At 52.5% G+C, this 24,583-nt stretch overlaps 1 protein-coding gene across 5 annotated transcripts in view; it reads right to left on the bottom strand.

Moving 5' to 3' along the window:
- SIK3 (SIK family kinase 3) overlaps window positions 1–24,583 on the bottom strand; it is a 56,337-nt gene that overhangs the window by 19,483 nt on the left and 12,271 nt on the right. For all 5 annotated transcript variants that reach the window (XR_010616463.1, XM_065697201.1, XM_065697203.1 and 2 more), the window contains exons 2-7: window positions 11,636–11,752; window positions 9,655–9,718; window positions 5,112–5,273; window positions 1,807–1,931; window positions 1,116–1,239; window positions 216–334 (exon numbers count right to left, since the gene is read on the bottom strand). Coding sequence is in view for 4 of the 5 variants with exons in the window: in XM_065697201.1 (XP_065553273.1) it covers window positions 216–334; window positions 1,116–1,239; window positions 1,807–1,931; window positions 5,112–5,273; window positions 9,655–9,718; window positions 11,636–11,677 (636 nt within the window). In the remaining variant the exon portion in view is untranslated. The remainder of the gene's footprint in view (window positions 1–215; window positions 335–1,115; window positions 1,240–1,806; window positions 1,932–5,111; window positions 5,274–9,654; window positions 9,719–11,635; window positions 11,753–24,583) is intronic.

The raw sequence follows: 24,583 nt of genomic DNA, 5'->3' as shown, positions 1-24,583 counted from the left end.
CTCCAAACCCAGTGCCTTAGGCTCTCAGCGCCAAGGGAAAGGTACAGAAATACATGCAGATGAGGAGCAATGTGGGAAGCAAGACCAGGAGACATGGAAAGTGGAAGGGCAGCACATCACCACTCGGAATGGGAGTTCAACAGGCGAAACCAACCCTGCAGCACTATGTGGCCAGAGCCCATGGCAGGCCAGCAGGCACCGAGCACACTCCTCACCCTGTCAAACTCGGCGTCAGCCTCCCCAAGCTTCATCCACTTGTGTTTGCAGATCTGCTCCATGGAGAGCCGCTTGCTTGGGTCCAGGACCAGCATGTGCCGGATGAGATGCTCACATTCTGCAAGGGAAGAGAGGCCGGTGACCACAGGGAGGGACACAAGGGCCAATGTGCCTTTATCTTTCATGTGTGCTGTCACCATGGGGACCAAAGCTCCCCCCGCTTTGGGCTAGGACCTAAAGCTTGCTTTAAAAGCATTGTATGTTTCAGGAAGCACTTTCTGCAGGAAGAGAACCCCTTCCCCAAGTAATGCGGCAGGAAAGGGAGCTTTCAGCTGGGAAGCTCCGTGCAGCCCATGTGAAATCATTCCTTAATCTGACAGCAGGCAGCCAAGCAGCAACATATGACTCGTTCTTAAGTGGAGTTGGTTTTCTCTGAGAATTAATCACACTTTTCAAACCCAAGATTTGTCACTAAAGCATTCGGAAGCATTTCTGCAGGAACAGGACGCAGACATTTGTCTCTGATGGGGCTCTTGCTGGAAACTCATGTGCCATAATGCTGTAAAAAGCTTCTTGTGTAGTGAAAGCCTCTACATTCCTCAGTCATTATTCCATTTTTAGCTTTCCCATTTCCCAGACCTCAGAAGGAGCGTGTCTTTGCTAAGATTCCGCTGTACTTTGCTCACTTACATGCATGAAAGCTGAGATTTTAAGTACGAGTATGTTGGTTTCTAAATTCTAGCTTCAGACCCCATTTGGAACATTGATGTTCCAAACCACCATCCAATGGATACCCTTCCTGGCAGCCCACTTGCCTGGCACATAAACCAAGTGCTACGCTGTCATTTCAGCGCTCAAGGAACGTGTGAGCAGAGGGGACCAGCACGGGCAGCCCTTACCTGTGGACATGAAGAAGGGAATGCGGAACTTGCCGCTGAGCACCCTGGCCCGCAGGTTCTGCAGCGTGCTGCCGTCGAAGGGCAGAGCACCGCACACCAGCACGTACAGCACCACGCCGAGGCTCTGCACCCAGGATGTGGCAGCAGCAGCAGCAGGAAGAGACCAGAACACAGTGGTTACTCATGGGGAATGGTGTGCAGGGACAATGAATGATAGTAAAGAAACTCCCATTGGCACAGACCCTGTTGGCACCTCAGTGGGAAAGGCCAGGCTGCAGGCAGAGCAGCGCTGGGGCCATGGAGACCATCCTGAGCCCCTGCACTAACATGCTCTCTCCTGAACCCTCACACATCAGAAGCAGTGGCCTCCTCTTCCAGCTCTACCAGATGAAGCCCCCCCGCAGGAAGTGCTCTGCTATTCACAGAACTGAAGTGAACCATATTTTTGGGAAACTCCATTAAAAGGCATTTCTGGGTAATGAATATTTTTGGCACCATGTCTCCCAGTAAGGTGAACGTGTGACACAGCAGCCAGAACAGGAATATAGAGCCAGTTTTATAAAGCATTTCTGCAAAACCCATTTTTTTGCCATATCAGGGGCTTCTCTCTGAGACGTGTACAAAATAGGAAGGAAAGGCAAAGAAACAGAACAAAACCCAGATCAAGGTAACAAAGAGGTGCATCACATACCCAGATGTCAACCTTCGGCCCATCGTACTCCTTGCCTTCAAAGAGCTCTGGAGCAGCATAGGGGGGGCTCCCACACCAGGTTTTCAGCAGCTGGCCAGGGGTGAAGATGTTGCTGAACCCAAAATCTGAAAGGACAAAGAGAACCGATTCAAGGACCATGACCCACTCCAACTGCCCTAAAGAAAGGGTATTTCAGTCACTTGCTGAGCCTAAGTCACCTTCAATCCTCTAAGAGAGACCTGATACAGCAGAGAAACAGGAGAGTAGAAGAGGCAAGAAGAGCAACACCCAAATCACCTGGACAGTGCAACTGCCCTTGTACCGAGCCAAAAGATGATCAAGTGTTAACAGTGGCACTTCAGACTGTACGAACCATCTCAACAACCTGCTGCACAACACACACTGAAACCATCCTGCTTCTGCTTAGCAACTCAATACCCAGCCTTGAGCTTCACAACTTCATCAGGGCCAGGGCAAGCACCAGCAAGGACAGAACGTGACAAAGGGAAAACAAAGCAGGAGCTTTGATCTTCCAGAAAGCACGGCAGGAGATGGAAGCTTTGCTTACAGGAAGATTTTCCTCAGGAAAAGAAAGAATCTTCACTAAATCCTTGCTTTTTCACCTCGACTTAACAATAAAAGCTAGTGGACAGTCAGAGAGGGGTCTCCATGCCCTTAGAAGCAAGTGCCCAAAGGTTACGTGCAAAGTGCCTGTGTGTGTGCCAGCAGGAGGGCAGTGACATTAACACACACAGACGTTTGCCATGGCATTTGCACCAGCAGCAGCCCCTCGCTGCTGGATTCCATGAGGAATGCTGGAAAACGGGGGCCACAAACACTCACTTGGCAAATTCCGAGTGATTAAACCAAAGCACTGTGGCAAAAACACAGAGCGCAGCTGCAGGAAGTAAAAAGCTCTTATAAAGAGCTTAATTTTGACTCCCTCAGTGGTCAGAACTGCAGGGAGCTGGGGTAACACGGAGCTGAGTGCCAACCTGTCAGTGATACACAAGATCCCAGCACTGTGCAAGGAGATCTGGGCTGAGAATGTGCATTTTAATTATACAAATGGCAAAGAACACCCGAGATGCAAAAGCACAAAGGTTTTCTTCCCGTATCTTGAAATAACAACACATTCATCCTGAAGATTCACCTTCAGTTTTAGCTGCTTATTTCTCCTCTGTGCCTTTCCTCCATGCTGCACAAGGTAAGCATTCTGGCACACATTCTTTGGCCATCAAGAAAGGTTTGTTCTCCTAAATCCCACAGGAGGCATGGAAACCCCACCGGCACCCCACGGACAGCACAGTAGCTGCTGAGCCTGTGCTCCCAATCACTGCATTCCTCACAGGATGTTCCATGACCTACATCCAGGTGACTTTCCTCTCCTCCTCCTTCAGGCAGCCCCTGCAGAGCCCAGCAGAGCCCCCAGCCCAGCTCCTGCTGAGAACAGCAGGCTTGCTAAGAGCCTCCAAAAGTGTCTGGGGGAGAGGGTTTGCAAATCCCCAGGGAGCAGCCAGGTCTCATTCCACAAGCAGATGCCGAGGGAAAAGGGCATTTTTGCGGAGCAAGGTGAAAGTCACCACGGAATAGGGAGATATTTAAAGGAACAGCTCTGTGCTACAGAAGTGCACCCAGTCCCTCACGTTTCCATAGACGGAAACTGCAGGGAGCTGGCTCCAGCATCTGCACCGTGGATGCTTCATCCTGGGAAGGTTGCAGGCTCTTGCACACAAATACAGAGCAATGCATAGATGACAATCCCCTGCAGCCATAGGCTGGGAAGGCCTGGGTGCTCAGCAACCATCTCAACTCCTGGCTGAACTCTCTGCCTGGGAACACCAGTGATCCCACTGCCAGAAGCGACTGACTCAGCCTCCGAGAAGGTACGCTGGAGAAACAGCATCCACGGGAAAAATGAGCGTGAGGGCATCAGCGCTTCTGACGCCTGTTTATGGAAAACCAGTGTAGCTGCAATCAAAAACCCCAAACTCCACAAGTCCCCTTGCAGTCCGTGCTGAGTGAGAACAGCAGCACTGACCCGCTCCAAGGCTGCTGCCCTGGCTTGAAGGTGCCACTTACTACCACTGAGTAAGGGATGTGAAGCTGCAAACAGGGGTCTGTAGCAGCTGCAGAAAGCCTGCCCTGGTGGGAGCCCGAAACTGGAGTTACACACCCCATCAGAGGCTGTGCTGTCAAGCTGGAGTTGATGAGGTTGAGGGACAAAATGTGGTACTTGGAAAACCCTCCCCATCAATCAGCTTTTCCAGGCTACTTTTCAACTCACTACAACATCTTCTTGCCAAGTCAAACAGTGCCACCAGCAGGGTGGGAGCTGTCCTCTGGAGTCCCTTCCGGGAGCGGAGATTTGGAAGGAAAACAGTTCCCAGCTCCCTCAGATAAAACCCCAAAGCTTCCACGTTCAGAGCCTGTCAGTGTGGGCGCTCGTGCAGGAAATCCAGCCTCACCTGGGCTAGTTTGGAACTCCTATTTGCTGGCGCCCTGCACACGGGTTAGAGTTTACCCCGTGAACACAAGGTGGCCTCAAATCATTAGTGCCTCTGTTTGCACACAGCACATGCCACAAAGTGCTGTGTCAGCAGCAGTCTCTTGCTCATCTTCTGCCCACAGAGCAGCAAAGAGCAGGTTACCACCCTCGTGCCAGGGAGGACATGGTTCACACTATTAAGTGTCCAGAGGAAGTGTCAAAGTCCTTCACTTCCTTCCCCGTTCCCTCCTCACAAAGCAAGGATGAGAGAAACCTAGGAAGCTATTAACCATTTTACTGCAAGCCAAGCGTTCAACTCTCATCTAACACCTACAGATGGTACAGAAGAGAAAGTAACGCAATGAACAGGACTGCCCGAGTGCCATTTCCCTTTCACTGCTCTGCCATAGACACTGTCAGCCCTGCTTTGCCATTCCTTCTCTCTCCCCCGAGCCTGACCTGCTTCAGAGAAGTCCTAAATGGGCAGCAGGACTCAAACCAAGGTCAATAGTTTAGTATTAGCCTCGCCCATTACCCAGTGTATCGCAACACCACCGTATCTGTAGCTCCATATGTGCCTATGAAGCCAAAGCTGCTTTTTGTCCTCCTTCTATTTTGCACTACTTGAAGGGAGATATAAATCTCCTGGCTACAACCTGGCAGCTCCAGCCCTGGGCAGCAGGCCACACAGAAATCCAAAGCTTCCTTTAGCTGCACTGCGCTTCCTTCGCTGTGAATACCTGGAAGCAGCCAATGCCTACATTTATTAACTCCTGAGAGCAGCTGCCTTCCTCCCACCCCACCAGGCTGAGCTCACCTGCTATTTTGATGTTGAGGTTCGCATCCAGGAGCAGGTTTTCTGCCTTCAGATCTCTGTGGACAATATTGCGACAGTGACAGAAGTTGACAGCAGCCACGATCTGCTTGAACTTCCTCCGGGCTTCCTTCTCCGCCATGCGGCCGTGGGCCACCAAGTGATCTGCAAGGGATGGGGCGAGGAACAAGGGGTTATTCACACACGGGCTCCTCACGCGCCTGTGACAGGTAACACGGAGGACGGAGACAGGAACGACGCGGGCACCAGCCTGTTTTCCAGGCTCCAGCACCAGACGGGGTCAGTGCTGGAGCTGTGTGGGAAGGATCCAGCACACCACTGCCACACTGCCCTACCTGAGCTGTCCCCACGTGAAAGGCTTTGAAGTGATCAACTTTGCTCTGTATTTGTGCTTGGGATTGCCCCAGCGCAGGGGCAGGACCTTGCACTTGGCCTCATTGAACACGGGCTCACCTCTTGAGCCTCCCCTTCATTTCACTGCCTTAAACTGGAGGGTTTGATAAAGATACCTTGAAAACAACAAAACCCCACAGCTTGTGAAGGTTCCTGCTCAGGAGCTGCTGTTTTCCCAGTGCCCCATTAACTCCAGTACCCGTGACATAACTGCCTGGCAGTAAACACCAATTACTGAGCTCCATCAGAGCAGCTCTGCCGGCTCCGGAGCCACAGCAGCCTCCTCCTCACGGCTCACTCCTCGTGTTGTGCAACAGAGTGAAGCTGGGTTTCAAAGAACTTGTCAATTCAGTTGTCATCATCAGATAAACTCCTTCCATAAGCAAATCTGAGGCAGGGCCAGGGAGGGAAATCCATCACCAATCCCAACATGACCCTCCATTCACCTGCTAGGGAAAGCAACATTTAGTCTCTCAAACAGCCCGGTCATATCTCATCAAGTCAGTCGCAGGGTCATACATGTTCTAGTCTGAGGAGCTGGGAGGCCGACGAGCAGCGCTAAGCAAGGGCCTGCTCCAGTTTAACCACTGCCACCCATCAACAGGCACAGCTCAGCTCCTGAACAAGTCAAGGGCATTCCCACTGTTTACTGCGCGTGAATCCGGGAGCTCAGGCTGCTGATACAGCAGAGTGCAAGGTTCCAACCTCCTGACGTTCCTCAAAGTATTCCTGAGGTTCTCCTGCAGGCAAGGAATCAAATCCACTGCTACAGGAGGAGTCTTTCTACACACCTCTCCAAACGTAATTTTCCCAGCCCAGGTTCAGTGGTCCCCACATATGGACATTCAATTGTCCCTCTTCCAATCCAGCCCTGCTCCAGCTGCAGGATAGGCTGAGATCCCACTTTTCCTGAAGAGAAGCGCACGGAGCCGGTCCCCAGGCTCTGCACGTAGGCACAGCACTCAGACCGCTGACATTTCTGCCCAAGCTCCAGAGGAAGGACAGAAACAATGAAGCTACAGAATACTTCACATACCACCAAGGGCAAGTGCGTGCCAAAATTAACCATTGCCAGCTTAGCCTGCACAAACCTCTCGTGCTGCAGGGGTTACGGAGACGAGCCTCGTGCTCAGCTGGGAGCCAGCAGGCTGACCCAGTGCACAGCCTGGCTGTTCTCTGTACTCCTGTGAAGCACCTGATGCGGCTCTCTGCATTAAAGAGCCCCACGCTGAGGAAGAAGCACCTTCTGGTCAAGCGACAGGGCTGACACACAGGTTCCCACTCTGCCCCTGGACAGACTCCTCATGCTTTCAAGTTGTTTTCTGTCTGGAAAGCAAACGCTGCTGAAGCTTCACATCTCCTCCCTGTGCTGGATTAAGTCCCATTTCCAGTGTACTTGGTGACCCTGTGATCCCAGAAGCAGCCTGACCTTGCAGAGACTGGTACCACGTTGTTTAACGCCAGGGAGCTGAGGATAAGCGGTGGAGACGGGGCAGAGGCACAGACAGGCTCACCACATGAACCAGAGAAGTGCTGCTGAGCACTTTTGTCAAGCAAGCAAGCAAGCACCCACGTTCTTGTGAGGGCTGCAGGTTAGTTACAGAAGCCATAGGAAACAGCGGAACTCAGACCAGACTTTCAGACCATGTTCTGTTTGACCCCACAAGAGGGACACTCGAGGGACCTGGAACAAAGAGCACCCTCTGTTTAAAAGGAGCCATCCATTTGTTGGTGATGTCAAAGCAGAGGCCCAGCCACATGCAGAACACGCACAGGGACAACCATAACAATTTACATTTTGGTGCTTAAGCCCCCAGCAAAAGCCAGGCTCCTCCTGGCCCCACGCAGCCTTACGGGCAGGGAGTTCTCACAGTGCTTCCAGGAACAGGAATCAAAGACACTTCATGGCTCTGCTCAGCCACCAAAGGAGCTCTGAGCCCTTCTACTGACAGCTCAGATACACAGGTTGCAAACCTCTCCCAGGGCTCCAACCAAGGGGACAGAGAAGCCTCCAACCAGATTGAAACCAAGGCCATGTAGAGAAACTACTGTTCCTTAAACTCCAGATTCCACCCTGTATTACTGCCTGTGCAGCACTGACAGCTCTATGGTACAGTTTAAGCCCTTGAAGGTGTCTAAAGCACTAAGGAAAACATCTCAGATTTGCTTCTAACAAAACTTGCTCTGAAAAGGACAACTGCAACTCAGATGACACCAGCGCTCGGCCTCACACCACATCCAGAGCCATGGTGGTCAGCCCCTTCTGGAGCTCGCCTTTAAAACCCTGGTCATGCAGACTTCAGGAGCGAACCAAGGAAAAGAGCAGACAGACCCTGCACAAGCACACGTAACAGAGAGGGTTCCCCAGTCACAGCTGCCCTTCTCTGCACAACATGAGGACGTGAGATTCTTCAGCACAGGAGATGCTAATGACTGCGAGGAAACCTTCCCAAAATGGGTTGCTGCTTCCTCCCTCTAAATTGCTTCCGCTGGTAGAACAAAGTCCTAATGGCTCCTCAGGAAACCCTGATTACAAAAAGCTGAGGCTTCAGTTTCCCCCTCTCGGCTTGAACCACAGTGCCTGAAAACGCTCAAACCCGGCCAGTGGGGGCTTTGCTCTGGAAAAGCCTCTGTGCTGTTCCAGAGCTGGCTGCTCCCAGCTACCCACAGGATAAATGCTGGGCAGTGTAATGGAAATTAGCCATGCTAATGAGCTGAATTTACTACAGCATGAAGTAGTGCAGAAAGCAATTAGATTTGCACTTCGGCTCATGGAGAAGGCTATTTTTGTAAGCAAGAGAACTCATTCCAGGCTTGTATATGAGCTTGCACATAGTTCCGCATTTAAAAAAAGATGAGCCCATCGCTGCCAAATGCTACAGAAGAGGGAGAAAGTAAGGAGTGATTTATGCTCTCCTGTGGTGATCCACATGCAAGCGAGCTCTTAGGCACATTCAAGTGACTTTGCTGCACAAGGCAAGAGGAGTCTCAAGCCTCCAGAGCTGCTGCATGTCCCACACTGTGATTCATGCTTGAGGAGACAACTGGGAGGCTCAGCTGGAGGAAGTGAGGTTTCCACAAGGCCATCCACAACATCAGCTGCCACTTGCTTCTTCCTTCAGCTGTCACCTTCTCAGAGAGGAAGCCCAAAGGGGATGGACCACGCTGGGAAGAAGCCACGACAACCATCTACAAAGGTACTGAGGAACTGGAAAACAGCTCAAGTTGGCTTTGCCTTAATTTGAAGTTTCTCTTCCTTCACTAAGAGCTTCACCTTTAACTACAAGGCAGCCTCTTGCAGCAAAGTGAGAGGTCCTGACACTGAAAGTCAATCTTCTGCAGTGGCTCAAGAGGACAAGACGGAGAGCAGCTCCATTTAGCTGACAGGCTGTATGTGACTGTCCTTCCAAGGACACTGCCTGCAAGCACACTGAAGCCAGCTCCAGGCAAGCACAGAGGATTTCCCCCTTTTCTGCGTCTCTCATGGGCAGAGCTAGTACAGATCCCACTGTGCACCTGCATTTCCATCTCTACACGTTTTCATACTGGTCATGGCAATAAAACAAATGAAGGGATCAGCCACCAGTTCTTGCACTTGTGTCTTTTCCTGTAAAGAACAACTTCTGTGGTCAAGAAAGCTCAGCCAAAACATTGTTAGCAGACAATGGAGTTGAAAATGGATGTAACTAACACAGGCTAAGATAACATCAGGTATCCAGAAGATAAGAACACGCATGGCTCTGGGAACAGAACACTGCAGAGCCACGGGACTGCCTGTTTCTTTGAAAGCCACTAACAAACACGGATGTTTCCGCTCTCGTCAACAAGCTTCATACAACTTGCTGGAACAAGTGTTCAGCAATGCTTCCAAAGCCAGCCAGGTGACTGTTCCCAACACCTGTAATCCCAAAGTCAGCATCACACCAATGGAACCCAAACAAGCAGCAGAGGTCACGGAAGGGACTTTCCCACCAAGTTGGTGTCATTTATTTCTCTACTGCTGTTGTCAATGGAAAGTTTTCAGGCTGAAGGGCATCCCTCAGCTGCAGCAAGAGAGCGTGGCAGCTATTTTCAGTTTACTGGAGCTGACCAAGTGCATTATCTGATTAAAGACTGCAGTAAATGTACTCACCAAATATTTCCCCTCCACTGGCGTACTCAGTCACTAGATAAATCATCCGCTCCGTCTCCATGACCTGGGCACAAGGACAGAGAAGGGACACATTAAGGACACTGCCCTCTGCAAAAAGTGTAGCTAAATCAGAATTGACCCTTTCTATACCACGTGTAACTGCTTTCATTGAATCAACAATGTTAACTCCCCTGTGCCAAGGAACAGACAAGGAACCGGGCATGTAAGAATCAAACGGCAAGTTCTAAACAGTGATGCTGTAACTAAGCACGCTTCACTTGTGCCTTCCTCTTCTTGTCTTTGCCCTCCCTTTAGTGTTTGCTCCCCTGGGAGACTTCTCAGGGCTGCCACAGGGGAACCAGTTCACCTTCCCAATTACCCAGGCCACTGCAGGCACTAAAACCACCACCAATTTTGCCAAAGGGGGAACATTCACTGAATCAAGAAGTGACTTTGGAATGAGCCATGACCCATCAGACATGAGCAGAGCACAGGCTTTGCCTCAGGGAGCCCTGTGTGTTTCAGTCAGGTAACACCCCTCTTGTAACACACATCTGTAGGAGCCTGACGGGCCATTGGGGCTGCAGCAGCCCTGTGTGCCAAGGCCACCAGTTTATTCTGGAGTTGGCAGTCCAGACCCTGCCACAGCGAGTTTAAAAGTGCCGTTTATTCCAGATTCCCACTGAATAGCTGTGAAAGGCTCCGAAACACCAACTCCAGGGTTTAGCAGTTCGTTATCCAAAAATCAGTGTCACTGGATGGCCAGGAAGATCAGACAGGGTGGAACACCCTCCGCAGTGGGTGCTCTTCCCTCACCTTAGCAAAGCCAAGCCACAAGTGTCACCTGCTCAGTGTCATATCAAAACCATACATGGAATAAACAAGTTGGAAAAGGGCGTATTAAAAAGAAGGAGTCCATTTGCAAAGCAGCATTCCCCAAGTACCTGCAAAACGCTGCAGTTCTGCAGCGCCTGCTGTAAGCATCTCGCACTCTTCGGTTTGGCCTAAAGAGCTAAACATTAACCTCTGTCACTTCTACTCAGCTTTAACTCCTTGGAGTCCAACTAAGTGCTCACATCCGTCAGGCAGAGCTGAGCAGCACACAGGGCTTGAACAGACAAGCCCTTTGAACCTGGCAGCTCTGACCAGCTCTGGCAGGACCCTGCGAAGGGGACTCCATCTGACAGCTTCCAGAACCGGGACTGCATGCAACAGAGGAGAGTCTGTACACAGCTTTTCAGCACTCCTCTCTAGTTTTAAGTCCCTGCTTGAGCCCTTGCATCAGAAAGGCCCAGGGAGGGAGTCTTTCATCTGGCCACCAGCTCCGAAAGCAGCATTTAATGGTTCACCAAGGGGGTGGCCTCCTTTATCCCTCTGCTCCCACCACACTGGTGCTGTCTGCGTGTCCCTGGCCTGTTGCAACCTCCCCGCTGCTCTATTTGATCCTTCAGTCAGAGGGGCACCACAAACACGTGCGTCAGAGGCATCACACGTGGGCTGCGCCTCTGGTGGTTCTGTTTGCACACCAGGAATGCCAAACAAGCCGGAGAACAAGTCTGCAAACAATATTCCCCGGTGCTATTGATCACCTTCCAGGCAAGCAGGGAGGGATCAGCAAGTTCTTGGGCCACAGGGTAAATGGTCAGAGAGAGGAGAGCAGGGGAGACTTACTTGCTCCCTTACACAGAGAAGGGGAGCCCGCATCCGGTTTCAACTGGGAAGCTGAAAAGCACACAATAGCCATAAACAAATGGCAAGAGGCCAGCCCACAGCGGAAGCATCATCTCCCAGAAAGAGGAGCATCAGCCACACTTTCCAACTGCTCCCTCAATCAAAGTACTCCAAGACCTTGGAAACATAAAGGACTTTCCCAGTACTTAACACAGGAGAAACAGAGGGATAACTCCGGAGAAAGCACTACGACGCAGTGTAAAGCTATAGCACAAAGGGGCAGAAAACACACCGCGGGGAGTGCTCCTACCTGGTATAACCTGATGATATGGGGGTGGCAAAGCATCTTCATGATCTGAACTTCTCGAAATATCTTCTTCAGGTTCTCTTCATCCAGCTGGGTCTTATCGATTATCTTTATAGCCACCTAGCACAAGGGGAGAGCAGGACAGAGGTTACTGACCCATTTTCAAAAGCAGGCCCTGCATGCAAGACCTGCTGTGCTGAACAGAATATGCAGTCCCTGCCTCAGAAAGGCTCCGAGCAGCCTCCAGAGCCCAGCACCTTGCCAGGAGGTGGGCAGGAAGCAGCTTTGTTTCCTACCTCTTGGGGTATTGTCCCTGCAGAGGGTACCTGTTTGCGAGCAGGGTGCAGAAGGGTTTTCGGGCTCCTGTTACCACAGCACACCCATTCAAGCCTCTCTAGCATTGGAGACTTCTTCACTTCTCTTCCCTCTGCCTTCCCTGAGCATCCTTCCTCAGCACTGGCAGCTCCCAGCTCTTTGGGGCACAGACAGAGAAGCCACCCAACTCCAAAGGCAGAGAGACCCCCTGTGCTGGTGATGCACAACCAGACGGATGTGACCCAGGAGCCCAAAGCCCAGTTCCAGAAGTGCCTTGCTCTGAGCAGCCTCTGGTGTGCACCAGGGACAAGTGCTCTGTGCCACTGTGGCACACGATCCAAAACACATCTCCTCCTCCTGCTCCAGTGCCAAACCCCAAGTGCAATGTTAAGTGACGCTCTAACAGGCACGGTGCTGCTTGGAGGCAAACAAACAACGGGATCATCAGGGTCTTTAAGGGAACAATCTGAAGCACGTGAAAATTAAGCTTCATTTCCTACGCTGAAGCCCTCACCAGGGGAATAGCTGCCCTGCGTGCACCACAGCACAGCACAGCCCTTGCAAGACACGGGCGCAATAAGCTGCTTCTTTCCTTTGAAACCTCTAATTCCAAGCCCAGGAAGGGTTCCAGGCTCCCAAGTCAGGGAGCATGCTTCCGACAGCAGCCCTGTGCAGTGCGGAGCCAGGCCTGGCACTGGGCACCAGGGGCTGCTGGCAGGGCCAGGGCTGGAGCCGGAGCCAAGGTGAAGCCCTGGGCCTGTGCGGCTGCCAGGCACTAACAGGCAGTGAGTAACGGGGTGAGGAGCTGCTGCTGCTCCTCAGGGCTGGCACTGCCACTGTTTGGGGTGTCCTGCACCACACAGCTCCAAGGACAGTGCTCAGGAGGGGACTGGGCGAGCTGAGAGCCAGAGGGGGATTGGGAAGCACCCACTACGTGCTTTTCACCAAGGATTATCCCTGCGGGAATGAGCTTTTGTAAAGCTTAAACTGATGCGTGTGTTTATAAAAAGCTAAGAGGCACTTCCTCAAAGAGCAAATCCAAACCGTCTATGAGACAGGAGTCATTTTCAGGCATAAATACATGAAAGCCCCACAGATGTGGAGTATTCCAAAGCTCCTTACTCATTTCCCAGCTCTACAGTCACTCGAAGGAAATCTCATTTCCCAGCTTAATTACGTGACTGGAGTTGACACTCGTGGCAGAATTCAAGGGATACAGAACATCGGATTGAATGGAGCTCAGTGGGGAGGGCCAGAGAGAACAGAACCCAATCCCTCTGGTTTTGTCTCTGACAACACAGCAGTCCCCCTGCCTGCCCCACGCTTGTCACCTCACTGCACTGGGGGCTTTACATGCGGTGCAGAGAACACACACAGCAGGCAGGAGATGTCCTCATGTGAAGGGCCATACTGTGTTAGGCCAAAGAGTGGCCCTTGAACACACCTGCATCCCTAGGGGAGATGAGGAGGGACCTGGCCCTTCTGGAGGGGTTCCTTCCCTGCGTTTTCCTCCTGTCCCAGTGCCCCCAGTGACTGCTGTGAGACGAAAGGTAAAAGGCTCCTGAAAGCCCTGGGCAAAGCATCTCGTGCTCCGGTTTCAGGAAGCTCGGAGCTTCCCCACAAACGTGCACGGGTGGAAGCAGGAAATGCCCACAAGGGAAAGCACGGGGAATTTGAGGACTCCATTGTATTTCCAGGTATTTCTTCTCCTGGAAACACTGCTCCGTATGTCCGTGATCCTGAGCTGTCTGTGTGCACGTCAGGCAAGGGCCTGGTGAGCAGCAGAGCAAGTGTGACCCAAAGCAAAGGGGTAGCTGGGGAACTAAAGGAGTGGAAGTGAAACTCCGGGAGGCAAAAGGGCACGAGCAGGTACCACGGATGTCACTGCATCACACAGGAAGTCACGAGGAGCAGAAATGTCATTTCAGGCCCAAACACCCCAAAATGCTCGCAGATGGGGGCTCCCACAAGCCCAGGCTGCCCCTTCTGCACTAAGCACCAACCCTTTTCTGCATCCCAGCACATGCAGCCTTTGCATTTCCTGCTCTCAAACAGCCAGGCTTCTCCTGAAGCTCCCCCAGCATCACCAGAAACACAGCTGTACATCCCTGATTTGCCCCAAGACACCAGATCTCGTACCCTGGTAGCCACCAGGGCTGGAAGATCACGGCACGGGTGCGAGGCTCCTGAAGGAGGCAGGGCAGAATGAACATCCATATCGACATCCTGTTTATGAGCCGAGCGTGGCGAATATCCCTGCAGACTTCCTCGAATCCATGGTGCCCTGCCAAGGGCAGGGAAATGAACTGCCACGTGCCCAGGGGAGGGCAGGAACCACGCTCGGGACTACAGGAAAAGGGGAATAAAGGGAGAAGCAGAGTCTGGTTTCATGGGAAGGACCCACAGGACAGTGCAGTCTCCTTTCCCTTCTGCGCAGGGAACCCAGGGAAAAGCTAAGGACCCTGTCCTGGGCTAACACCTAGGACTTCATGCCACACATTCGCTTGGATCCAATTATAACTGTAATTGAACTATAATGAAGCTTTCCTGCCCGGATGATCATTCCATAAAGAAACCACCTTTTCCATTTCAGTTGTTTCTGTAGCAGCTCCACTTGAAACCAGGAGAAGCCCCACTTCTTTGGGAACAGAGCACGCGAGCGGCCTCATCAGTAATCCCTGCACAAGTGGAACTGGGCCAGGAAGTGTTGCCATAAGTCAGCAATTGATCTCCTCAGTGTAACAAGAGCCAACAGATGGCACCGGCAAATTGACTGCACTGAAAGAAACCAACGTGTTGATTTAGGAGAAACACTTCCTGCGATTGTTCCGAGGCGTCCTCCCGCTCCCCATCCCTCCTGCAACACCCTCGCTGAGCGCGCACTGCATGTGCGCTGCTGCGGGGGAACACGGCCATGAGACCGGGTTCCTCCCTTAGTCCATGGTCGGCTCTGGAGCAGGTCTTCAGGCTACTGAAGGAGTAAGCCTGGAGAAGGCCAGTCTAAAGGCACGGACAGGACCTGAATTCCTTCCACAGCACAGCCCAGCAGCCCTCTCCTTCCTGTCCACTCCACTACAGCCTTGCTGGGATGCCAACAGGAGCTGTCAGAGGGCTGACAGCAAAGAGCTCCTCTTTCCAGCTGCTCCTGCCTGCCAGGGACACTTGGGAGGCTCCGAACACGACCCCTTTGGATTAAGCAGCTGCTGGAGGGGTAAAAATCACTCCCATAAGCAGATACTGACGCTGCACAGGACCTTTGGGAGAGCTCTGGTGCCAGAGAACAGAGTCAAGACAGAGGCAGGGGGAGATAAAGGAAAAGCTGCTGCAATGCCTCCTGCAATGGCACCTCCTGCCCCACACTGCAGGCCCCAGTGTCCTCACACACCACAGCGGCTCAGTGCATAGCTGTCAGTGCAGGTGTCACTTGTCAGCAACATCACCGTCCTGCAGGGATGGTCGGCTGGCAGAGGCACATGTTCTTCAGGCTGGCTGTCACAAGCCTGCCTGGCTGCTAAGGGGCACTGAAAGCCAGCACTCTACATGCAAACAGGCAACTGGTACAGGTTTTACCCATAGGAAAACACTCGTCAGCAGAGATGTGCTCTGACGTCCTTACACACCCAGACAATGGCCTGTTACCAGACCAGAGAGACCTCTCTCAACAAGCTCCTGGGCAAACAAAGGCATCTCCCCCTTGGAATTAACCCACCAGCAGAACCCTCCACTTCAGGGATGCAGCAGATAAAGCCAGCCCATTCCGCAGCCAAACTGGGGGCTTTGGAGGTGGCACAAACAAATATTGGCAGCAACTGAAAGCTGGAAACCGAGGACCAAGACGCACACAGCAAAGTGTGTTTGCTCAGGAAGGAAGTTATCACCGTGTCCACATCCCTCTTCACAATCAATGCAGTTCCTTGTGCCTTGCGCAAGGTGAAGGAAACACCAATGGTGTTTTGGGAAAAGTCAATACACGCAAACCCTTGGCCTGGTGCAGTGTTAATGCCCTGCTTGTGAGTGCTGTGCTCCGCTGCGACCCTTCCCCGATCCCAGGGGAACGGGTCTGGATTTCAGTGGCAGAAGCACAGAGCCCACATTGACGCCTGCAGCTCTGCTAAACCCAGTGGGGACAATCTCATCATTCCAGGGCATGTACAGCTGGATGGAGCCGAGGGCAGAGTACAGGAGTGGGGCACAGTCACACAATTCCCATCTCTTGTGAACCCCTCCAGCTTTACCCATGCTGTGTTTACACAGCAACTGACCTCTCCATCCTCTCATTTAGAACCCTGTTACATGAGGAGGAAACCTTCTGCTCCCCAGCTTCAGTGGATGCTGGTGCCAGTGATTTGTTTCTTTAGCTCAGAAGCCTTATAAAATCACTGTAATGCTTAACAGATGCAAGTGTGAGAACTCCATGGGGCTCAGAGCCATGCATCAGAGGTGGTATGGAACACCATTTCTTTATCCTAGCCAAGGAAAAAGGTAAACTATACCCACAAATGCCAGCCCCCCGTGATGGCCCTTGCTACTACACTAAAACATGCCCACATGTCCATCTGCAGGCAGCAGGCAAGGAAAGCTGCCTGCCTGCTACTGTGATTTTATTGAACTCCTTCATAAGAACACCTAAGAACCAGTGTTAAGCATCAGCTGAAGCCTAAGGGATAGAAGCTCAAGTAACAGGCAGGTAAAGGCTCCTGTCTCAAGAATGCTGAACCCCCCAGCCCAGCCCCTTGGTTTAAGGCTCACTTCCACCTCCTGCTCTTTGATCTAACAAGAGACTTCCTAGGGCAGAGACGGAGATCTCTGCGAGCAGCACATGCTGTGACCCGTGCACAGACCTCACACTGCAAATCAGGCCACTATCTGGTCAAATCTCAGCTGAGCTGCAGGTGTCAAACCCAGCACACAGATGTTGAACGCAGCTTTTGCTTGCAGCGTTAGCAACCACAGGGGCTCTGATGAAGCAATGCAAGTGCTGCGCGGCTTTGCTGGAGCGAAAGGAGTGAGAACAGGGCAGTGAGCACTGCTGTGGTTCAGCCCTGCGCTGTGCTGACAGCGCTGCAGCGCTACCTCCATGGCTCCTGTGCAAACCAAACACCGTCTTGGCACTTACTAGACAAAGACTGCACTTGTTAATTAAAACCGGTTCCTGAATGAGCTCAGTTAAACCAGCACAGGGCCTTACGGAGGAGCATTTACATGGATGTAAAGCAATTCACACATCAAACGGGCAGATCCTGGTCACATAAGCCTGGCTATGGTGTGTGAGCCGCAGCCTGCACTCTGCACACAAGTGAAGCCAAGAAGGGATCAAAGCCTGGGAGGACACTTGCTCACCTTGGCCGCTTTCAGCACGGGTCGCCCTCCATCTGAGGGCACCTTCAGACTGGTTCCTTAACCACTCTCCTCCCATAAAGTCATTCAGCAGCTGAACTCCTGTCCAAAGTAGCAAGGTCGGGCCATGCCTATGCAATGTGGCACCAACCTCCTTTAAATGAAGGAGAATGGAGGAAAGGCCTGGGAAAACGTGGTGACAACACAGGATGCTCCTGCCTTCGTCTGCCCCATTTCCCATCAGGTAAAGCAGTGCACATCGCTCTGCACTGCATGTAGGAGGGGAAGCAAAAAGCAGCTCGTGTGCGCTCAGCTCCGCACCTCGGCAGTGATGGGAAGAGCCGAGCATCCAAGGGGGATGGAGCAGGATCCTGCAGGAGCCCCGGCTGCCAGGAAGCACAGCAGCAAGAAGGGGAGGGAAAGCTGCTGACGAGCACCATAACCATCTCTCAACAAGCAAGAGCAGCAGCTAGTTCTTAATGAGACGAGCAACACACAGTAAGGGTGGCTCTGGTTCAGCTCCCCAGTCTTCCACACAGCACAAGAAATCCCATTGCTGTAAGCTGCCAACAGGAAAACTAACTGGCAATGGATCAGCATGTGCAGCAGTCGCAGGGAGCCTTTGCAGTGCCTTCCAACCGATTTCCTGAGGCTCCTCAAGGGTTAAAGCAGAGCACTTCTGGAAGATATTAGGCACTGATGTCTTGGCTTCCCTTCTGCACACAGCAACAACCTCCAGAGGAATCTGTCATCCCATATAACAATCCCTTTCACTCACCCTGCGCCTCGCCACAGCCTGAGCGGCGGTGGCTCCGTGCAGAGCTGTGACACGGAATCCTGCCCACATTCCAGGGAGGAGGTTCTGCAGCACACACAGCGCTCCTCATGTGTACTTGCATTAACTGCAGTTACGATCTGAAGGGTAACAGCTCCTGGTTAAAGAAGGCTGTAGGAACATTAACTATCACATTGGGACTGCAAGAGTATCAGAGAGAGTCTAAAGCAATGGCTAGGATGGAACTGCATATTCCACCAAGCCCATCTGGGAATAGCTGTAAGGGTTAGGTCTGCTCTATACCAAAGTCAGTCTACTTGGATATTCAACACAAACCACAGCAACAGGCAGCACTACGGCACACGCCTGCAGAAGAGGGAGTTACGCTGTAATATTGGACAACTCCATGACTGCCAAACCCCAAACTCCTGGGGTATCCCGGGAATCACAGGCACTTCTCACAGGGTCTGCAGGCAGCCCAGCTCCCACAGCCCCAGTGAGAACACCAAACACCTTACACCAAGGAACCAGCACCAAGCAATTGCCAGCTTCACCACCAGTGACAGCATCACCTTTATTGCTGAGGCTATTCCAAGGTGCTAACTGCCCCAGCACTACAGGCTCTGGAGCAGGAAGGGTACAGCAGGGTACAGCAGGATGCCGGATCTGGATGATGCACTCAGATCCTTAGAGGCTGGTTTCCAGCAGAGGTTTTGCCTCACGATCAGATGGCAGTTTCTATGGGAACAAACAAGCAGCAGCCCCGTCACCAGATGCCTCACACAGGCCCTGCCTTGGAGAGGCACACGCAGGGTCCAGGCCAGGCTGCTCCACGCTGGGAATGCCGAGGGCAGTGCATGTCTATGGGCTGGTGCATACTCACTGCTCAGCAAGACTCAGCTGGCCACAGCACCAGCACATGCTCAGCAGCATGACGTTGCTCCGGATGAGGTTATCAGCTCTGAGGCACAATTATAACTGATATGCCCAAAGTATTATCAGTACAAAGCCATGTAGTGGTTTTGCTCCAAAGAGCCCGGTGCCTGTGTGCACATGAGGCACCAATACATGTGCCATCACCCAATAAACTCTGGTTTCACATCTATAGGCCAAAACATCACAATTTCCATCAGGCACAAGACTACAGCACAAACCCATTCTCTTCCCAAACCCATCACCTCTGGTCACTGCATCCACCCCCAAGTTAATTAAAGCTCCCCCAATTAGCTGCTTTAGGAGAGTTAATGTCACTGTCAGGAAGATGGTACCACTCTCCCCTGGGCCTGAGAAGAGCCATGGCTGCCTCAGCCCCCACTGCAAACAAGAACATTCGGACTCGGAGGTTCCAGCATCACCACCCCTCACTCCAGAATGGTTATGAAATGAAGTGGAAATTTTTGGGAAGAGAAGCCAAAAGTGAAACTAAGGAATGCAGCCTTCCCCACATTAACCCTCAGTGACCAGGATAAACATCACAGCTATGGACAGCCCTTTCCTCACCCAATCCTGCACGTGCTTTGCAGTAGAAGCAAAGCAGATGGTGCTGGAGTGAGCAGCACTGACTGGGGACGGCTGCCCTGCCCCTGCACCTTCATGTCTCATTATTTGCACTGACTCATAGATATGCACTACAGAGATTGAAACCAGTGACCTTAAAACCTCAACCTGGTCCCAGCAGCACCTCTGCAGGGAGGTGGCACTGCCCATAAAGCAGCACATCCAAGGAATGCCTGGCCGGGATCTCGCTCCACCACCACTCACCCTGCCCTGCAAGGGATGCTACTCAGGACAGAGCCTCTGTGGGCACTGAAGGAACAGCAGTGTTTAATTCCACATGGCTGATGTACCAGCCTCTTGGAGCTTTAGGAAGGTTGCTTCTTCCCTCAGAAACACAAGGATTAGCCTAAGATTAAAGGTTGTTTCCTAACACAGGAGCCTGACAGGAATTCACAGCAGTAACTGCACAGAGCAGTGTTTTAAAGCATCCCCTCTCACTTCGGTGTAGCTCCAACACTCCGGCAGCCTACAAGCCACTTCCAACAAGAGTATCTGATTTCCTGTATCAGTAGGGATGGCTTAAACCCACAGATAACGCTCTCAGGAGCTGAAAACCTACTTCAAAGCCAAACCATGACGGAGCACCAGCACTCTCACAGCAACTGGGAAGGCAGATGCAAGGTGTCCAGGGGGCTTGCCTGCCCTCAGCACCAACGTGTGCCAAGTAACCATCACTGCACCCTAGCTCTGAGCTACAGCAAGGGACAAGGGCTATTTCTGGAGCACAGACAGGGCTATTTTGAAGGCAGCCGTAGTGTTGTAGTACCCAAATTCTAATTGTGGCTGCTGCTTTGCTTTGCCACCGTAAATCCTGTTCTGAGGGAGTAAGACAGCAGCCAATACATGAGCGTAGGCACTGCACAACTGGGCTTCTGCAGGCACTTGGTGTGAAGCAGAATGCGCTTGGAAGATTGAATTTCTAGGGAATGTTTAAACACTGAAGAGTAAACACTGAGTCAGAGGCGAGCACTGCATCCAGGTGAAGGCAGCAGGGGCACGTGGAAGCAAAGCCACAGCCTGGAGTTCACTCAATGCCTCCCCTTGTACATGGGAATTCAGGGCCCGATGCAGGACAAAGCCTCTTTTATATGTGCGGAGGCTGCGAGGAAACAAAACCCAAACAAGCAAAGCCCATCTACGGGGGGCTTACAACAGGCCTGCAACACAGCTCGGGCGCTTGAGCAGAGGGGGCAGACGCAAGTACTCACAACTCCAGGAAGGGAAGAGGGGGGATGCTCATCCCAAGCACGGCTGGTACCCTAGTGCACAGCAGGTCTTGTTCCTGCCACCCTCCCAGGCAGCCACCTCAGACTCCAGCAGTTTTCCCATTTCATGGCATTCCCCATTTCCTACATCAAGCAGGACAGGAGCACCAGCACCAGGAAATCAGCAACACATCCACTTGTCCTTTCAGCAGGCTATTTCTTTCACAAGAACAAAGGGATGCAGCTATTGACTTACTGCACCTCTACGTCTAGCACAGCAAGCTGTGTATCAGGGTAACTCCCCAGTTCACACGGCCAGAAGTGGGTATTCCCTACAAATTCCTTTTGTCCATAAACCGCACAGGAATAGGCACTGCTGGTACCAAACCACCCATCCCAGTGTGCACCACCAGGAAGCAGTGCTCTGTGTGATGGTACCCAGCAGCACCCAGCTCCCCTCCTTGTGTCCCAGCAAAGCAGGAGCTGCTCTCGGCTGAGGGATTCCTGCTCCTTAAGAGGGGAAGAGACCGTAGTGCTCTGCAGGCTCGGCAGCCCATGTGGGAAGCGACAGAGGCAGGGTGGGCAAGCTGGAGCCACCAGAACTGCTCTGGCTCCTGACCGAGGAGCCTGAGAAGTGGGAAGCAGCATCCACTTGTTTAAATGCCCTCCTGCAGCCATGCTCCCCGCGTGGGAACAAACCGGCGCTCTGGGAGCCCGAACACAAGCAGGAGGAAATTGCTCCAAGATGCACATCTGCAGCTCCCAAGGAGCAGACGGAGAGGCTGCCAAGTCGGGATGGGAGCTGCCTTACACGGCTTCTCTAAGGAACTCGTATGGCAGCACAGAAAGGTGCCTGTGGAGCCGCACAGAGGTTCTGTAACCCCAAACCCTTGCGCAAGGCTGCAGGGCCGTACGTAAGCGCTACGCAGCTCTGCGGAGCACATACTGAACCCATTCCGCAGCTCCTCGGGACCTGTGCCACTGGAGATCCTTACGCAAGGCCCAGTGACAAATGCCACCTCCCCTGACACGGAGGCGCAGGAGGAGCCTGCAGGGGTTGCAGATCACATTTCCCATCTCCCTGCTCATTCACTGCTATCGCTTGTGATGCCCTTGCTCTCCAGGGACAGATTCCCAGGAAGTACGGGAGATTTCTATGAACTTGAAGCATACCAGCAAGAAAATACAGGCCCTGTCTCACAAAGTGAGCACTGTTTCTCCCTCTCTTTAAATGCAGGTGTAAAACAAGCTTGTTTACAGCACTAAATCCTCACTGCTCTCACTGCTGGAATCCAGAGAACCCAGGGAGTTTGCAATTGGCTTCCCAGGAAGAGCTACTGCGGCTGAGAGCACATCTTAGAGCACATCCAGGCCAGTGAATAAGCTTCCAAGGCCAGAAGGTTGGAAACGTCACTTTCGAGGGTTACTTTCACTTTAGAGAGTGGAAGTTGTGAAAGTGACATCTACTTTCCCTACCAGAGATCATTCCATCCCCACCAAGGCCAACGGGATTCAGAAGCAGCTGTGAACAGCTCAGGAAAGCTTTTCCCAAGCAGAGTCACCCAATACTGCTGTTATGCATCCACTTTGGCAGCTCCTCCTCTGGAGCACGTGAACCAGAGCCATTAGCAGAAGCCAGCCGCTTCCAGCTCCACCAGCAAACACACTGATGCTGCTGCCCTGTGTGCAAAGCACCTTACTGTGAGCCCTGTGAGCAGGCAGAGCCTCAGCCCTCCCCACTGCAACCGGTGAGGAGAAAGCCAAGCCTCACGTTGTGCCTCCAAAGGGGCTTTCCCTGTTTGCAGCTAGAGTTGGGGCAGTGAAGAGAGGAATGAGTTGAGCAGAGCTGGCAGAGCCACCGAGGTCTGCGTGATGCAGATCTTGGTCCATCTCTCCAGAAAGGAGCTTCAATGTAATTAGCTTGACTTTCCATGATTCAGGTACAAAATGAGTTTCTACTCCAGCACGTACCAGAAATTCCTTAAATGCACCAGCTGCCTCAGGGAAAACAAGAACTTTTCCCTGGTTATGGAATGTGGTGGAGTCTTAGAGAACAGCTAACAGTGACATCCGAGATGCTGCAGTGGGCTAGGGCAGGGACGTGCACCTCCTAAAGAGACCACAAGCCTGCTCGGGAGCAAGTCCCTCCTGTCGGCAAGGCTCTGCAGAACCATACTCACCATGGGCTACACCTTCCACTCCTTACACATCCCATTCCCCTTCCCATCCCCACACACAGCCCTCGTGCTCAGAGGTCAGGCTCTAACACCTGACCATGAAGGAATCAGCTGCAGCCGTATCACACAAGCAGCCTGCGCATCCAGGGACCTGTCATTCCAGCAGGATTACAACTTGGAAGCGCTCAAAACTGCAAAAGCTCCCATTCAGAGGAGTCACAGTTTAAATGCTGCAGCTTCACACCCAAACCCGGGTGAATCCAGGTTCAGGGCAGGTACTGGATGCCATCGGAGGAGCAGAACACGATGCTGTGTGTCACTGCCTGGAATGACCCTCCCGGGGGCAGTCACAGCACTGGAGCTGTGCCTCGCTCCCGGGTCATGCTCTCCCCTCCCTCCCCCTCACGTTCATCGCTGTGCTCGAGGAGCCTCTGGCCTGTCTGTGGAGGGGAAGCTGGGGGGAAACAGCTCTGCCCAGGCCCTCTGGGGAAGGAGCAAGGAAACGCTGTCACACGTCACTGAAATGGAATGTGAGGGAACCAAGCACACTGGGCAGCGGGAGGACAAGGACAGCCTTACACTGCAACCTGTCTGTGCACAGCATCGGCTGTGGAAAGCACACCCAGAGCCTTCAACACGGCACCTGGGCTTGTGCTCGAGATCCCTTTTGCTCTGAGGGTCTGGAGAGGGATTTTGGTTTGCAGAAAAGGTCTGTGAGTCAAATGAATCACTTGATAGGAATGTACAGTCATCCTGCAATGGAAAATGCAGAGATTCAATGCTCAATCTCGCATCCAGCATCAAAGGTTCAGGAACACTCCTTTAAGAAGCATTACTCATCCCTGAGCTACACAGCACTGCAGAGGTGTGGGGAAAGGAGCAACAGCATCAATAACTTACCAGCAAAACAAGCAGGTAGGAGTCAAAAAGCATAAAGCGAGACCTCAAGCACCCAAGTGTCAGAAGCCTTTGTGCAGCAGGGCTACCTCCTGGGCACCGGATGATACCTGCGCCCGGTTTTCAGCTCTGCCCCACTCTGACTGCACCCAAACACATGCACTCGATGGTGGCACGCATCTGCAAGCAGGACAAGAAAGCCCCTGTCTCCAGGGGCTGACAGGGGCTTGGTGAAGCGCTGAGCTACTCAGCTAAGGAGAAAAGAGGAACCCATGCACGTCCTGGCTGACAACAGCATGGACGCAGTGTTACACACGTGTGTATCTGCAGATACACAGCTACAGGGCAGAGGTTTTGCAGTGCCTGTGTAAGGGAATTCATTACAAAGGTTCAGCACCCCAGCAGTCCTACACATGGGCCTGTCCTTTACGCGAGGGTCACAGAATCAGTTGCAATACCCATTCCAATTTGATTTTACAACACTTGTGTCAAAGGTAAGAGCACACAAGCAGACCACTTCCTCCCCCACACCAGCCTCCCCGCATCACCATTCCATGCCACACACCCTCCTAAAACCCCTCCTCACTGCACTGAGGTCTGTTGAAAAGTACTGCAGTGAAAAGCACACACAGCCAGACCCAAAGCTGCTCTGGTCCATCTCTGCCTGCCAGCACACACATCGCCTCCA

The sequence above is a fragment of the Lathamus discolor genome, chromosome 17, assembly GCF_037157495.1.
Source record: "Lathamus discolor isolate bLatDis1 chromosome 17, bLatDis1.hap1, whole genome shotgun sequence".
Taxonomy (NCBI): Eukaryota; Metazoa; Chordata; class Aves; order Psittaciformes; family Psittacidae; genus Lathamus; species Lathamus discolor.
The sequence above is the reverse complement of the archived record's forward strand: the minus strand, read 5'-3'. Positions and strand labels throughout refer to the sequence as shown.